Source organism: Pristiophorus japonicus, chromosome 2 (genome assembly GCF_044704955.1).
Source record: "Pristiophorus japonicus isolate sPriJap1 chromosome 2, sPriJap1.hap1, whole genome shotgun sequence".
Classification (NCBI taxonomy): domain Eukaryota; kingdom Metazoa; phylum Chordata; class Chondrichthyes; family Pristiophoridae; genus Pristiophorus; species Pristiophorus japonicus.
The window spans coordinates 8,393,329-8,410,837 of record NC_091978.1 but is presented as its reverse complement, the minus strand read 5'-3'; the positions used below and the strand labels follow the sequence as shown (position 1 = coordinate 8,410,837).

The 17,509-nt window shown below is 47.5% G+C and overlaps 1 protein-coding gene across 1 annotated transcript in view; it reads left to right on the top strand.

Annotated features, from left to right (window-relative positions):
• dysf (dysferlin, limb girdle muscular dystrophy 2B (autosomal recessive)) overlaps window positions 1–17,509 on the top strand; it is a 220,083-nt gene that overhangs the window by 186,133 nt on the left and 16,441 nt on the right. The window contains exons 30-33 of the mRNA XM_070859521.1: window positions 1–96; window positions 9,962–10,103; window positions 11,269–11,368; window positions 15,679–15,845. Of these exons, the coding sequence (XP_070715622.1) occupies window positions 1–96; window positions 9,962–10,103; window positions 11,269–11,368; window positions 15,679–15,845 (505 nt within the window). The remainder of the gene's footprint in view (window positions 97–9,961; window positions 10,104–11,268; window positions 11,369–15,678; window positions 15,846–17,509) is intronic.

The window sequence follows — 17,509 nt, the reverse complement described above, 5'->3', positions numbered from 1 at the left end:
GTTTTACTTGCGCTGTATAGTCTGGAACACCAACGATGTGATCTTAGATGACCTCAGCCTCACAGGAGAGAAGATGAGTGATATTTACGTGAAAGGGTCAGTACTTTTATTAATACAGTCTTTTTCTAAATCTATGTAGATGGAGTGTTAGATAGAATCTCATCAAATGTATAACAAAGGAGGGAGAGAGAAAACAGGGAACTACAGACCAGTTAGCCTGACATCAGTAGTAGGGAAAATGCTGGAGTCTATTATAAAGGATGTGATAACGGCACACTTAGATAATATCAACGGGATTAAACAAAGTCAACATGGATTTATGAAAGGAAAATGATGTTTGACAAACCTACTGGAGTTTTTTGAAGTTGTAACTGATAAAATAGATAAGGGAGAACCAGTGGATGTAGTGTATTTGGATTTTCAAAAGGCCTTTGATAAAGTCCCACATAAGAGGTTCGTGTGCAAAATTAAAGCACATAGGATTGGGGGTAATATACTGGCATGGATTGAAAATTGGTTAACTGACAGGAAACAAAGAGTAGGAATAATCAGGTCTTTTTCGGGCTGGCGGGCAGTGACCAGTCAGGTACCACAGGGATCAGTGCTGGGGCCTCAGCTATTCACAATATATCTAACTGATTTGGATGAGGGAACCAAATGTAATATTTCCAAGTTTGCTGACGACACAAAACTAGGCGGGATTGTGAGTTGTGAGGAGGATGCAAAGACACTGCAAGGCGATTTAGATAGGTTGAGTGACTGGGCAAACACATGGCAGATGCAGTATAACATGGATAAATGTGAAGTAATCCACTTTGGTAGGAAAAACATAAGGACAAAGTATTATTTAAATGGTGATAGCTTGGGAAGTGTTGATGTACAGAGGGACCTGGGTGTCCTTGTACACCAGTCATTGAAAGCAAACATGCAGGTGCAGCAAGCAGTTAGGAAGGAAAATGGTATGTTGGCCTTCATTGCAAGAGGATTTGAGTACAGGAGCAAGGATGTCTTACTACAGTTATACAGGGCCTTGGTGAGACCGCACCTGGAGTATTGTGTGCAGTTTTGGTATCCTTACCTAAGAAAGGGTATACTTGCCATGGAGGGAGTGCAGCGAAGATTCACCAGACTGATTCCTGGGATGGCAGGACTGTCGTATGAGGAGAGATTGGGTCGACTAGGCCTGTATTCACTAGCGTTTAGAAGAATGAGAGGGGATCTCATTGAAACGTATAAAATTCTGACGGGGTTGGATAGACTGGATGCGGGAAGGATGTTTCCCCCGGGCTGGGAAGTCTGGAACAAGGGGTCACAGTCTCAGGATACGGGGTAGGAAATTTAGGACCGAGATGAGGAGAAATATTTTCACTCAGAGGGTGGTGAACCTGTGGAATTCTCTACCACAGAGGGCTGTGGAGGCCAAGTCACTGAATATATTTAAGAGGAAGATAGATAGATTTCTAGACACAAAAGGCATCAAGGGGTTTGTGGAAAAAGCGGGAATATGGTGTTGAGATAAGGATCAGCCATGATCATATTGAATGGCTGTGCAGGCTCGAAGGACCGAATGGCCTACTACTGCTCCTATTTTCTATGTTGCTATGTTTCTATAGCACAGAAACAGGCCATTCGGCCCAACAAGTCCGTGCCGGTGTTTATGCTCCACACGAGAACCTTCGCACCCTCTCTATCTCACCCCATCAACATATTCCATTTCTTTCTCCCTCCATGTGGTTATCTGGCTTCTCCTTAAATGCAGCGATACTATTCGCTTCAACCACTCCCTGTGGCAGCGAGTTCCACATTGTCACCACTCTCTGGGTAAAGAAGTTTCTCCTGAATTCCCCATTGGATTTATTCGTGACTATCTTATCTGTGTGGACCGGACTGTGTATCTGTAATGGTTCCCATGGCCCCTCACTGGCACCATAATCTGTTCATTTTAGTTATGTTGGTTGAGGGGATAAATATTGGTCAGGACACCAGGCATAACTGCCCTGCTCTTCTTCGAAATAGTAGCATGTGATGGTTTACAACCACCTGAGAGAGCAGACAGTGCCTCGGTTTAATGCCTCATCTGAAAATGGGACCACCAACAGTGCAGCAGAGCACTGCACTATCGGTGGTCCCATTTTTTGGATGAGACGTTAAACCGAGGTCCTGTCTGTGCTCCATCTGTGCTGGGAATGTCAGCCTGGATTATGTGCTCATGTCTCTGGAGTGGGGCTCGAACCCACAACCTTCTGACTCAGAGACGCGAGTTCTGACCACTGAGCCACAGCGTGCACTTGAGGCAGGTTTGCTGATTACGAGTTCCTGCCCACATAGCGCGCAGCCCTGGTATTCCCTAGACACTGTTGGGGGTGGTCTCTGGGCTCAGGTTCACCTCTGACCTTCTGAGCGGTTCGAATCGCTCCCACTCCCTGGGTTCTAGATTTTGGATTTATTTGGGGGATGTGACAAAGTGCAAGAGACAACTGGTTTGGTGCAAAGAACTTCGATTTTATTAAGGACAAGAAAATACAAGGTCAAACTTATAATCACTCGAATAAAGAACACTATATCACACGTTCAAAGGGGTTACAGAAAATAACACACCACCCACCTCCCAATGCCTAACTCTGACTAGGTTGAACTCCAGGGCAAACAGGGACTATGCTCACCAATCCTTTTATTGTCAGTTGGCGGTGGTTCACAATTTCAGGGTTCGCTGGATTCTGTAGGTTCTGCTTACCGTACCCCGAAGGTCGTGGAAGACTTCTTACTGTGCAGTCTTCAGTTGGGTGGTGTCCGCTGGTGCGGTAGGGCGTGTATTGGACTTACGGGGTGAGTACCCACTTCCTTCCGTTAGCAATAGGTCTCAAAAGTCTCTTTAGGTAATGTTTCACCTGTTGGTAGTCAGGACTAGATTGTAGAGTGGAAACGTTCGAATCCTCGGTTTCTTCTTTTAGGAGTTTTGTTTCGGAGTTGGTCAGCCGTGGTGTTTTTGATGGTACCACGTTGGCTGTGGTCAGTTGCTGCCACGATGGCGATGTCCGGAGTCACTGGGGCTGCTTTCTCTGCCGTGGTGATAGTCATCCTTTTTCTTTGATAGCAGGGCAGCATGGCCCAGCAGTGTCGTTGAGGCTGGAGAGGCTTGTGAAAACTGCTGCAGTGGTCTCTCTCCTCTCTCCCTTCTTGATGCCCTATGATGCTATGCATAAACTTCGTTAAAACAGGACCCCAGTTATACTTTGGGAGCCGTTCAAACCTTCGCGCCAAATCAGCCCCGATTCTTTGTTTAATTTTTGGCGGGCTTGATATTTCTTTGTCGTATTTTGGCGGGCCCATTAACGTTAACCTGTCTCGGATGTGTCGATCTTTTAAACTTGTTTCTTGATGGGGAAAAATTAGCTTTGGTATTTGCAATGTCTGCCCAGGCCTGACTTTTCCATGAGGGCTGGACGTGCCATTGTCATCATGTATACGTTGGATGGGTTTCCTGCTCAGGGTGATGGCTGGCTATCTCTGGGTTGATTGTTGCTATGTTAATGTCTCCCGGGGAGAAGGGTTTTCGAGTTTACACAATTCCCGAGACAATTTGTTTAGCTTCGATACCCCAGGCAGCTTCAATACCCAAAACTGGTTTTCCTTGAAGGATAGTTATCCTTTAATTCTCAGCCCTTTTCACACAGACTCAATCTGCCTTGTAAAATCCCAAATTCGATTAAAACTCATAGTTTCTTTCTTGTGCACTTTAAGATCCCAAACTTTCTAGTTGATAGTTCCAAATTAAATTTCCATTCCAATGAGTCCAAACACTGTGCGGGGGGGGTTTCCCACGAATGTTGCAATCCTACAACATGATCCGGACAGGTGAGGGTCCGTAACAGGAGGTGGATGTCAGGAAACCCTTCAATCCAAGAGGTTGCACCCCTTGCAGCAGAGAAGGTCAAGGGGAGATTTCACACAGGTGTTCAAAATCATAAAGAGTGTTGATAGAATAGATAAGGAGAAACGGTTTCCAGTGGCAGGAGGGTGGGTAACCAGAGGACACAGATTGAAGGGGGGAGGCAAAGAAAACAAGTTTTTACACAGCGAGATGTTGTGATCAAAAGACTTCCAAAAGGATTTTGACAAGGTCTCACACAAGAGATTCGTGTGCAAAATTAAAGCACATGGTACTGGGGGTAATGAACTAACGTGGATAGAGAACTGGTTAGCAGACAGGAAGCAAAAAGTAGGAATAGACAGGTCCTTTTCAGAATGGCAGGCAGTGACTAGTGGGATACCGCAGGGTTCAGTGCTGGGACCCCAGCTATTTACAATATACATTCATGATTTAGATGAAGAAATTGAGTGTAATATCTCCAAGTTTGCAGATGACACTAAGCTGGGTGGCGGTGTGAGCTGTGAGGAGGATGCTAAGAGGCTGCAGGATGACTTGGACAGGTTAGGTGAGTGGGCAAATGCATGGCAGATACAGTATAGTGTGGATAAATGTGAGGTGGCAAAAACACGAAGGCAGAATATTATCTGAATGGCGGCAGATTAGTAAAAGGGGAGGTGCAGCGAGACCTGGGTGTCATGGTACATCAGTCATTGAAAGTTGGCATGCAGGTTCAGCAGGCGGTGAAAATGGCAAATGGTATGTTGGCCTTCATAGGTAGGGGATTTGAGTAAAGGAGCAGGGAGGTCCTACTGTAGTTGTACAGGGCCTTGGTGAGGCCTCATCTGGAATATTGTGTTCAGTTTTGGTCTCCTAATCTGAGGCAGGACGTTCTTGATATTGAGGGAGTGCAGCGAAGGTTCACCAGGCTGATTCCCGGGATGACAGGACTGACATATGAAGAAAGACTGGATCGACTACGCTTATATTCAATGGAATTTAGAAGAATGAAAGGAGATCTCATAGAAACATATAAAATTCTGACGGGATTCGACAGGTTAGATGCAGGAAGAATGTTTCTGATTTTGGGGAAGTCCAGAACCAGGGGTCACAGTCTAAGGATAAGGGGTAAGCCATTTAGTACCAAGATGAGGAGAAACTTCTTCACTCAGAGAGTGGTGAACCTGTGGAATTCTCTACCACAGAAAGTTGTTGAGGCCAGTTCGTTAGATATATTCAAAAGGGAGTTAGATGTGACCCTTATGGCTAAAGGGATCAAGGGGTATGGCGAGAAAGCAGGAATGGGGTACTGAAGTTGAATGTTCAGCCATGAACTCATTGAATGGCGGTGCAGGCTAGAAGGGCCGAATGGCCTACTCCTGCACCTATTTTCTATGTTTCTATGTTTCTATCCAAAACTCTTCTTTCCATATCTCAACTCGTGCCAAATCTCATTCACCCATCACCGCTGTGCTTGCGACCAACATTTTCTCCCAGTCCAGCACCACCTGCAAGCTAAAATTGTCATCCTGGTGTTTAAACGCCTCCATGGCCTTGCCCCTCCCTATCACTGTAACCTCATCCAGCCCCACAGCCTCTCTGCGCTCTTCCAAATCTGACCGCCTGTTAGGCCCGATTTACTTCACCCCACCATTGGTGGCCGTGCCTTCAGCTGCCTGGGCCCTAAGCTCTGTAATTCCCTCCCTAAACCTCTCAACCTCTCTACCTCCCTCTCCTCCTTTAGGAAGCCCCTTAAACCCTTCCTCTTTGACCAAGATTTTGGTCACTGGCTGTAATAAACCCGGATCTGATAGAGGTCTTTGAACGGGGTTGCGATCGGGTAGACAAAGAGAAAATGTTTCCCCTTGTGGGTGAGTCCGAAACTAGAGATAATAAATATAAGATCGTCACTAATAAATCCAATCGGAAATTCAGGAGAAACTTCTTTACCCAGAGAGTGGTGAGAATGTGGAACTCACTGCCACAGGGAGTGGTTGAGGCAAGTAGCATAGAAACATAGAAATTTACAGCGCAGAAGGAGGCCATTTTGGCCCATCGTGTCCACGCCGGCCGACAAAGAGCCACACGGCCCTCGGTCAGCAGCCCTGAAGGACAGAGATAAACCTATGAACAATGACGGAAAGGTAAAGAGCACCCAGCCCAACCAGTCTGCCTCACACAACTGCGACACCCCTGATACTGTAAACATTTTCACTCCACCCCAACCGGAGCCATGTGATCTCCTGGGAGAGGCAAAAACCAGATAAAAACCCAGGCCCATTTAGGGAGAAAGAAATCTGGGAAAATTCATCTCTACCCATCCAGGTGATTGAAACTAGTCCAGGAGATCACCCTGGCCGTATTCTATTCCCTGCAGTACTTACCATTATATCTGCTCCGTCCAACAAAAGGTCATCCAGTCTAATCCCAATTACCAGCCCTAGGTCCGTAACCCTGCAGGTTATGGCACTTTAAGTGCCCATCCAACCATCTCTTAAAAGTGGTGAGGGTTTCTGCATCCATCACTCTTCCAGGCAGCGAGTTTCAGATCCCCACAACCCTCTGCATAAAGAAGCCCCCCTCAAATCCCCTCTAAACCTTCTACCGACCACTTTAAAACTATGCCCCCTCGTAATAGAACCCTCCACCAATGAAAATAGACCCTTACTATCCACTATGTCTGGGCCCCTCAAAATTTTGTACACCTCAATGAGGTCCCCTCTCAGCCTCCTCTGTTCTAATGAGAACAAACCCAGCCTATCCAATCTGTCCTCATAACTAAGATTCTCCATTCCAGGCAGCACCCTAGTACATCTCCTCTGCACCCTCTCTAGTGCGATCATGTCCTTCCTATAATATGGCGACCAGAACTGCACGCAGTACTCCAGCTGTGGCCTAACCAAAGTATTATACAATTTAAGCATAACCTCCCTGCTCTTATATTCTATGCCTCGGCCAATAAAGGCAAGCATTCCGTATGCCTTCTTAACCACCTTATCCACCTGGCCTGCTACTTTCAGGGATCTGTGGACAAGCACTCCAAGGTACCTTTGTTCATCTACACTATTAAGTGGCCTACCGTTTAATGTGTACACCCTTTCCTTATTAGCCCTCCCAAAGTGCATCACCTCACACTTCTCTGAATTAAATTCCATTTGCCGCTGCTCTGCCCACCTGACCAGTAGATTGATATCCTCCTGCAGCCCATGACTTTCTTCTTCATTTTCAACCACACAGCCAATGTTAGTGTCGTCTGCAAATTTCTTAATCATACTCCCTATATTCAAATCTAAATTGTTGATATATACCACACAAAGCAAGGGACCCAGTACTGAGCCCTGCGGAACCCCACTGGAAACATCCTTCCAGTCACAAAAACATCCATCAACCATTACCCTTTGCTCCTACCTCCAAGCCAATTTTGGATCCAACTTGCCACTTTGCCCTGGATCCCTTGGGCTTTAACCTTCATGACCAGTCTACTATGTGGAACCTTATCAAAAGCTTTTCTAAAGTCCATATATACTACATCGTACGCACTACTCTCATCGACCCTCTTGGTTACCTCCTCAAAAAATTCAATCAGGTTAGTCAAACATGATCTCCCCTTAACAAATCTGTGCTGACTGTCCCTAATTAATCCTTGCCTTTCCAAATGTAGATTTATCTTGTCTTTCAGGATATTTTCCAATAATTTTCCCACCACTGAGGTTAGGCTGACAGGCCTGTAATTACTCAGCCTATCCCTTTCTCCCTTCTTAAACAAGGGTACTACAATAGCAGTCCTCCAACCTTCTGGCACCATGCCCAAATCCAAAGATACTGGAAAATGATGGTCAAGGCCTCTGCTATTTCCTCTTTTACTTCGCTCAACAGCCTGGGATGCATTTCATCCGGGCCTGGGGACTTAACTACTTTCAAAGCTGCTAAACCCCTTAATACTTCCTCTCTCACTATATTTATGTCATCCAGAATATCACACTCCTCCTCGATAGCGGTATCTGCATTGTCCCTTTCCTTTGTGAAAACAGATGCAAAGCATAGATGCATTTAAGAGAAGCTGGATAAACACATGAGGGAGAAAGGAATAGAAAGTTATGGTTATAGGGTATGATGGTGCGAAGAGGCTCGTGTGGAGAATAAACACCGGCACGGACCAGTTGGGCTGAAAGGCCTGTTTTTGTGCAGTAGAAGTGATGTTACATGCCTTTATGTGGCTGATTGTCACATTTTATCTGATAATCATTCTTGTGAAACGCCTTGGGACATTTTACGATGTTAAAGCCAGTCGAAGCCAGTGGCTCAGTGGGTAGCACTCTCTCTCTCTCTCTCTCTCTCTCTCCCTCGCCTCTGTGTCGGAAGGTTGTGGGTACAAGTCCCACTCCACAGACTTGAGTACAAAAAAATCTCGGCTGACACTCTCAGTGCAGTGCTGAGGGAGCACTGCACTGTCGGAGGTGCCGTCTTTCAGATGAGACGTTAAACCGAGGCCCCATCTGCTCTCTCAGGTTGACATAAAAGATCCCATGGCACTATTTTGAAGAAGAGCAGGGGGCGTTATCCCCGGTGTCCTGGCCAATATGTATCCCTCATCATCGTGCACTTTCAGCAGGCGGTGAAGAAGGCAAATGGTATGTTGGCCATCACAGCTAGGGGATTTGAGTATAGGAGCAGGGAGGTCTTGCTGCAGTTGTACAGGGCCTTGGTGAGGCCTCACCTGGAATATTGTGTTCAGTTTTGGTCTCCTAATCTGAGGAAGGACGTTCTTGCTATTGAGGGAGTGCAGCGAAGGTTCACCAGACTGATTCCCGGGATGGCTGGACTGTCATATGAGGAGAGACTGGATCGACTGGGCCTGTATTCACTGGAGTTTAGAAGGATGAGAGGGGATCTCATAGAAACGTATAAGATTCTGACGGGACTGGACAGGTTAGATGCGGGAAGAATGTTCCCGATGTTGGGGAAGTCCAGAACCAGGGGACATACTCTTAGGATAAGGGGTAAGCCATTTAGGACTGAGATGAGGAGAAACTTCTGCACTCAGAGAGTTGTGACCTGTGGAATTCCCTGCTGCAGAGAGTTGTTGATGCTATTTCAATGGATATATTCAAGAGGGAGTTAGATATGGCCCTTACGGCTAAAGGGATCAAGGGGTATGGAGAGAAAGCGGGAAAGGGGTACTGAGGGAATGATCAGCCATGATCTTATTGAATGGCGGTGCAGGCTCGAAGGGACGAATGGCCTACTCCTGCACCTATTTTCTATGTTTCTATGTTCCTATCATCATAGGCAGTCCCTCGAAATCGAGAAAGACTTGCTTCCACTCTAACAGTGAGTTCTCAGGTGGCTGAACAGTCCAATACGGGAATTACAGTCTCTGTCACAGGTGGGACAGACAGTGGTTGAAGGAAAGGGTGGGTGAGGAGTCTGGTTTGCCGCACGCTCCTTCCGCTGCCTGCGCTTGATCTCTGCATGCTCTCGGTGACGAGACTCGAGGTGCTCAGCGCCCTCCCGGATGCTCCTCCTCCACTTAGGGCGGTCTTTGGCCAGGGGCTCCCAGGTGTCGGTGGGGATGTTGCACTTTATCAGGGAGGCTTTGAGGGTGTCCTTGTAACGTTTCCTCTGCCCACCTGGGGCTCGCCTGCCATGTAGGAGATCCGAGTAGAGCGCTTGCTTCGGGAGTCTCGCGTCGGGCATGCGGGCAATGTGGAACTGGTCGAGTGTGCTCAGTGCTTCAATGTTCAATCAGCATAACAAAAGCAGATTATCCGGTCATTATCACGCTGCTGTTTGTGGGAGCTTGCTGTGTGCAAGTTGGCTGCCGCGGTTCCCACATTACAACAGCTACTACACTCCAAAAGTACTTCATTGGCTGGAAAGCGCTGAGAGACATCCGGTGGTCGTGAAAGACGCTATATAAATGCAAGTTGTTGTAAGATTATGTGATTAAAATCGCTGGGCTTTACAACCAGCTGTACGTTGAGAGTTTTCTTGGGCGCAGTCTGTGAAATGTGGCCTTTCATGGCGTCAGCAGACCCTGGTTGGTCATTCGCGACAAGCGGCTTTTGACTCTGGCTCTCACTCTGTCTGCAGGTGGCTTCTGGGCCATGAGGGTAACAAGCAGAAGACAGACGTTCACTACAGGTCAATGGGAGGAGAAGGAAACTTCAACTGGAGATTAATCTTCCCCTTCGAATACTTGCCCACCGAACAAGTCTGCTCAATTGCCAAGAAGGTGAGTGACAGGCAGCAGCAAGAGTGGGAGGGAGAATGTCTCATGTCATTTACAACCTGCCTCATCTTCACTTACAAACCTGCTCCGATCCCTTTCTAACTGCCTCGTCTGCTCCTGTTTCCCTCAGAACTCTGTCCGTCTCCCCAAAAGCTTTTACCTCCTCCCATACAGCTTTCCCCCAAGTGACTATGCACTGAGTAGGAGATGATCTTCTCAGTTCAACATTTAAGGCACTTTCTTGACCTGAGAGAGCTTGTTGGGACAGTGTAGAGGGAGCTTTACTCTGTATCTAACCCGTGCTGTACCTGCCCTGGGAGTGTGTGATGGGACAGTGTTGAGGGAGCTTTACTCTGTATCTAACCCGTGCTGTACCTGCCCTGGGAGTGTGTGATGGGACAGTGTTGAGGGAGCTTTACTCTGTATCTAACCGCATGCTGTACCTGCCCTGGGAGTGTTTGATGGGACAGTGTAGAGGGAGCTTTACTCTGTATGTAACCCCGTGCTGTACCTGCTCTGGGAGTGTTTGATGGGACAGTTTTGAGGGAGCTTTACTCTGTATCTAACCCGCATTCTCCCTGCCCTGGGAGTGTTTGATGGGACAGCGCAGAGGGAGCTTTACTCTGTATCTAACCTGAGCTGTATCTGCCCTGGGAGTGTTTGATGGGACAGTGTAGAGGGAGCTTTACTCTGTATCTAACCCCCTGTCCCTGCCCTGGGAGTGTTTGATGGGACAGTGTAGAGGGAGCTTTACTCTATATCTAACCCGTGTTGTACCTGCCCTGTGAGTGTTTGATGGGACAGTGTAGAGGGAGCTTTACCCTGTATCTAACCCCGTGCTGTACCTGCCCTGGGAGTGTTTGATGGGACAGTGTAGAGGGAGCTTTACCCTGTATCTAACCCGGGCTGTACCTGCCCTGGGAGTGTTTGATGGGACAGAGTAGAGGGAGCTTTACTCTGTCTCTAACCCGTGTTGTACCTGCCCTGTGAGTGTATGATGGGACAGCGTACTGGCTGAGGTCAGCGATCTCAGCACGCACCTGGGATCAAGCCAGGGGCCTTCTTGTTGCCTTTGGTTTGGTTCCACATTGGACACTTTTTGATCCACTGGACAATATTACTGTGCTGTAAAAATCCATCAAACTCACAGCTCTTTCTCTGGTTACAGGAACATTTCTGGAGTCTGGATAAGACAGAAGCTAAAATCTCACCAGAGCTTATCATTCAAATCTGGGACAATGATAAATTCTCCTTTGATGATTATCTGGGTAAGTTCTCCCAACACCTCCGATCGAGAATACACTCCACTTGTATTTAACCTTACACGGAAGCTATGAAACCACATATCTGCGACGTAAATATGACCGCCTATTTCCACCTCTGTATCATCGCCCGTTTCCTCCCCTGCCTTAGCTTGTCTGCTGCTGAAGCCCTCATGCATTCCTTTGTTACCTTCAGACTTGACTATTCCAGCGCACTCCTGGCTGGCCTCCCACATTCTACCCTACATAAACACAGGACATGGTCATCCAAAACTCTGCTGCCCATGTCCTAACTCACACCATGTCCCGCTCACCCATCACCTCTGTGCTCGCTGACCTACATTTTCTTCCGGTTAAGCAACGCCTCAATTTCAAAATTCTCATCCGTGTTTTCAAATCCCTCCAGGGCCTTGCCCTTCCCTATCTTTGTTATCTCCTCCAGCCCCACAACCCCTCCCCGAGATGTCTGCGCTCCTCTAATTCTGCCCTCCTGAGCATCCTCATTTATAGAAACATAGAAACATAGAAAATAGGTGCAGGAGTAGGCCATTCGGACCTTCAAGCCTGCACCACCATTCAATGAGTTCATGGCTGAACATGCAACTTCAGTACCCCATTCCTGCTTTCTCGCCATATCCCTTGATCCCCCTAGTAGTAAGGACTTCATCTAACTCCTTTTTGAATATATTTAGTGAATTGGCCTCAACAACTTTCTGTGGTAGAGAATTCCACAGGTTCACCACTCTCTGGGTGAAGAAGTTTCTCCTCATCTCGGTCCTAAATGGCTTTCCCCTTATCCTTAGACTATGTCCCCTGGTTCTCGACTTCCCCATTGGTGGCCATGCCTTCTGTTGCCTGGGCCCCAAGCTCTGGAACTCCCTGCCGAAACCTCTCCGCCTCTCTACCTCTCTTTCTTCCTTCAAGACGCTCCTTAAAACATAACTCTTTGACCAAGCTTTTTGATGGGAAAGTATAGAGGGAGCTTTACTCTGCGCTAATTTCTACTCATGCGGCTTGGTGTCAAATTTTTATCTCATAATACTCTTGTGAAGCGCCTTGGGATGTTTCACTACGTTAAAGGCGCTATATAAATACAAGTTGTTGTTGTTGTTGGATATGGATCACAACGCGTTTCCGATTTCCCGACTTGCGCTCCCGCCATCGAACCCCGCCCATCGGGAGTGCGCTGGGGGATTTGGGATGGGAGATTTGTGGGCCCACGTTAATCCTGGCAGTCCCATTCATCTCCGTGCGCGATATCCCGCACACTGGTATTTTCTGCGGAGGCTGGAGAACGTATGGAACGAACCACCAGGTGGGCTGCTTCCATCAACGGTTTGAAGAGAGATTTGGATCAAAGCCCGGAGGAAGATTCCACCCAGGGCTAGAGGAGAAGGATCGGGCGATATGTGATTTTCCCCGAGATTGAAAGCAGCCTGATGGACATGGATGCTGTGTTCCAGACCTGCACGTTCTTACACTGATAGCTTTTTGGGCCAGAGGCTGAGGCTTGGTTTGAACAGGTGGAATCTTACAACGTGTGTACCAGCACAGAAACCGGCCATTTGGCCCAACGGGTCGATGGCAGTGCAAAAACTTCACACGAGCCTCCTCCCACCTCACCCCATCAGCATAACCCTTTCTCCCTCATACGCTTATTATACCTTCCCCTTAAATACATCGATGCTATTTTCCTCAACCACTCCCTGTGGAAGCGAGTTTCACATTCTCACCACTCTCTGGCTAAAGAAGTTTCTTCTGAATTCCCCATTGGATTTGTTGGTGACTATCTCATATTGATGACCTCTAGTTCTGGACTTGACCGCAAGTGGAAACATTCTCTCCATCTACCCTATCGAACCCTTTGATAAGAACATAAGAAATAGGAGCAGGAGTAGGCCGTACAGCCCCTCGAGCCTGCTCCGCCATTCAATAAGATCATACATGATCTGATCATGGACTCAGCTCCACTTCCCTGCCCGCTCCCCATAACCCTTTACTCCCTTGTCGGTTAAGAAACTGTCTATTTCTGTCTTAAATTTATTCAATGTCCCAGCCTCCACAGCTCTCTGAGACAGCGAATTCCACAGATTTACAATCCTCTGAGAAGAAATTTCTCCTCATCTCAGTTTTAAATGGGCGGCCCCTTATTCTAAGATTATGCCCCCTAGTTCTAGTCTCCCCCATCAGTGGAAACATCCTCTCTGCATCCACCTTGTCAAGCCCCCTCATAATCTTATACGTTTCGATAAGATCACCTGTCAATCTTCTGAATTCCAATGAGTAGAGGCCCAACCTCCTCAACCTTTCTTCAAAAGTCAACCCCCTCATCCCCGGAATCAACCTAGTGAACCTTCCCTGAACTGCCTCCAAAGCAAGTATAGCCTTTCGTAAATATGGAAACCAAAACTGCACGCAGTATTCCAGGTGTGGCTTCAACAATACCCTGTATAACTGTAGCAAGACTTCCCTGCTTTGATACTTCATAATCTTGAAAACCTCCAGGTGAAAGGATGGATTGCAAACATGAAGGACTGGATTTTCGGTTGGGGGCTAATTCGGGCGCTAACGATGATGGGGCGGTAAATTTTGCGCCGCCAAATGGTTTGCGTCGGCAGCCACAGAATTCAGCAACTGGGCCCTGAGTGTGGGGCGGAGCGCTAAGGGAGCCTCTCTCAGGGCACTAGGCCAGCTGAGCAACTGAAAATCCTGGGGTAAACAGCCGGCCTCAGAGTGCCCTGAGAGAGGCTTCCCTGCGGAAAAAGAAAACGGTGCACAAAACACAGAAAACATTCCCAATATATTACTGACCCCAAATAAAGATAAATCGCAAAACTAAAGCGAAAAAAAAAAACAATTACGCTTACCATCCCTCAGTGTCGCTGGGACAGCTCGGACCGCTCGTTTTCCCCGCCGGTCCCACTAGGGGTCGCTACGTGTCCCGCACCAAACAAATGGCACTGCACTGTCGTATACCAGGGGCACTGCACACCGGCGCGGCACTCCCAGGCGGTACTGCTCAGTGCTCCCCGCAAAGCCGGCACCGAATGTTCCGGCAGGGCACTGGACGCTGGCCGTCCAGGCGGTCATCATTTCCAGAGGCATTCCACACCTCTCTAAGGGTGCCCAGGCAGTTCGCTGCATCGTCCGTGCTCTGTGCTGATTGGGCCGAGAGCTGCCCACTCTCTTCGAGGGGGAGGGTCAAAGCCAGGGACCTCTGCTGTTGGGGCATAAGAACACAGAAGAATTAGGAGCAGGAGTAGGCCATTCAGTCCCTCGAGCCTGCTCCGCCATTCAATGAGATCATGGCTGATCTTCTACCTCAACTCCACTTTCCTGCACTGTCCCCATTTCCCATTATCCCCTTAATATTTAAAAATCTATCAATCTCTGTTTGAATATACTCAAAGACTGAGCCTCCACAGCCGTCAGGGGCAGAGAATCCCAAAGATTCACCACTCTCTGAGTGAAGAAGTTTCTTCTCATCTCAGTCCTAAATGACCAACCCCTTATTCTGAGACTGTGATCCCTGGTTCGAGACTCCCCAGCCAGGGGAAACATCCTCCCTGCATCTACCCTGTCAGGCCCTGTATGTTTCAATGAGGTCACCTCCCATTCTTCTAAACTCGAGAGAATATAGGGCTAGTGTACTCAATGTCTCCTCATAGGACAATCCCCCCACCCCAGGAATCAGTCTGGTGAACCTTCGTTGCACTCCCTCAATGGCAAGTATATCCTGCCTTAGGTAAGGAGACCAAAACTGTACACAATACTCCAGGTGTGGTCTCACCAGGGCCCTATATAATTACAAAAGTCACCGCACCTCAATGTATGCGAAGTTCCTTGAGGTGTGATCAGCTGTCATAGAAACATACAAAATTCTGACGGGATTGGACAGGTTCGATGCAGGAAGGATGTTCCCGATGTTGGGGAAGTCCAGAACCAGGGGTCACAGTCTAAGGATAAGGGGTAGGCCATTTAGGACCGAGATGAGGAGAAACTTCTTCACCCAGAGAGTTGTTAACCTGTGGCATTCTCTACCACAGAAAGTTGTTGAGGCCAATTCGTTAGATATATCCAAAAGGGAGTTAGATGTGGCCCTTACGGATAAAGGGATCAAGGGGTTTGGAGAGAAAGCAGGGATGGGGTACTGAAGTTGCATGATCAGCCATAATCATATTGAATGGTGGTGCAGGCTCGAGGGACCAAATGGCCTACTCCTGCGCCTATTTTTTATGTTTCTATGTTTCTATGTTGTATCGATGCCTTACTTTGTTTTGTAACTCTCCCGATTGGGATTCTTCCTGTGTTTTCAGGCTCCGTACAGATGGACCTGAACAAGATGCCCAAACCGGCCAAGTCGGCTGAGAAATGTGGTCTGATGACACTGGAGGGCAATAAGTACGTCTCCCTGTTTGAGCAGAAGTCTGTGAAGGGCTGGTGGCCCTGCATTGCCGAGACAGATGGGGAAAAGATCCTTGCTGTAAGAGTTTACCTCAGTCCTGCTGCATTTAATCTGCCGATAACCTCCGGGTACAACACTAAGAACTTGCATTTAGACAGCGCCTGTAACCTAGTAAAACGTCCCAAGGTGCTTCACGGGGTGCGGGCAATCGATAAAAAATTGACACCGAGTCAAAGAAGGAGACATTAGGATAGGTGACCAAAAGCTCGGTCCAAGAGGTAGGTTTTAAGGAGGGGAAAGAGGTGAAGGCAGAGAGGTTACATAAGAACATAAGAAATAGGAGCAGGAGTAGGCCACCTGGCCCCTCGAGCCTGCTCCGCCATTCAATGAGCTCATGACTGATCCGATCATGGACTCAGCTCCACTTCCCTGCCCACTCCCCATAGCCCCTTATTCCCTTGTCGCTCAAAAATCTGTCTATCTCCGCCTTAAATGTATTCAAAGACCCAGCCTCCACTGTTCTCTGCGGCAGGGAATTCCACAGATTTACAACCCTCTGAGAGAACAAATTCCTCCTCATCTCAGTTTTAAATGGGCGGCCCTTATTCTGAGACTATGTCCCCTAGTTTTAGTTTCCCCCATCAGTGGAAATATCCTCTCTGCATCCACCTTGTCGAGCCCCCTCATTATCTTATATGTTTCGATAAGATCACCTCTCATTCTTCTGAACTCCAATGTGTATAGGCCCAGCCTACTCAACTTATCTTCATAAGTCAACCCCCTCATCTCCGGAATCAACCTAGTGAACCTTCTCGGAACAGCCTCCAATGCAAGTATATCCTTCGTCAAATATGGAGACCAAAACTGTACGCAGTACTCCAGATGTGGCCTTACCAATACCCTGTACAGGTGTAGCAGGACTTCTCTGCTTTTAGAATAATGTAATGAAAAGGGGAACCAGTGGATGTGGTGTATTTGGACTTCCAGAAGGCATTTGATAAGGTGCCACATAAAAGGTTACTGCACAAGATAAAAGTTCATGGGGTTGGGGGTAATATATTAGCATGGATAGAGGATTGGCTAACTAACGGAAAACAGAGAGTCGGGATAAATGGTTCATTCTCTGGTTGGCAACAAGTGCTGGGACCCCACCAACTATTTACAATCTATATTAACGACTTGGAAGAAGGGACTGAATGTAATGTAGCCAAGTTTGCAGACAATACAAAGCTGGGAGGAAAAGCAATGTGTGAGGATGACACAAAAAATCTGCAAAAGGACATAGACAGGCTAAGTGGGTGGGCAAAAATTTGGCAGATGGAGTGTAATGTTGGAAAGTGTGAGATCATGCACTTTGGCAGAAAAAAATCAAAGAGCAATTTATTATTTAAATGGAGAAAGATTGCAAAGTGCTGCAGTACAGCGGGACTTGTGCATGAAACACAAAAGGATAGTATGCAGGTACAGCAAGTGATCAGGGAGGCCAATGGTATCTTATTGCAAAGGGGATGGAGTATAAAAGCAGTGAAATCTTGCTACAGCTATACAGGGTATTGGTGAGGCCACACCTGGAGTACTGCGTGCAGTTTTGGTTTCCATATTCACAAAAGGATACACTTGCTTTGGAGGCAGTTCTGAAAAAGTTCACTAGGTTGATTCCAGAGTTGAGGGGGTTGACTTATGAGGAAAGGTTGAGTAGGTTGGGCCTCTACTCATTGGAATTCAGAAGAATGAGAGGTGAT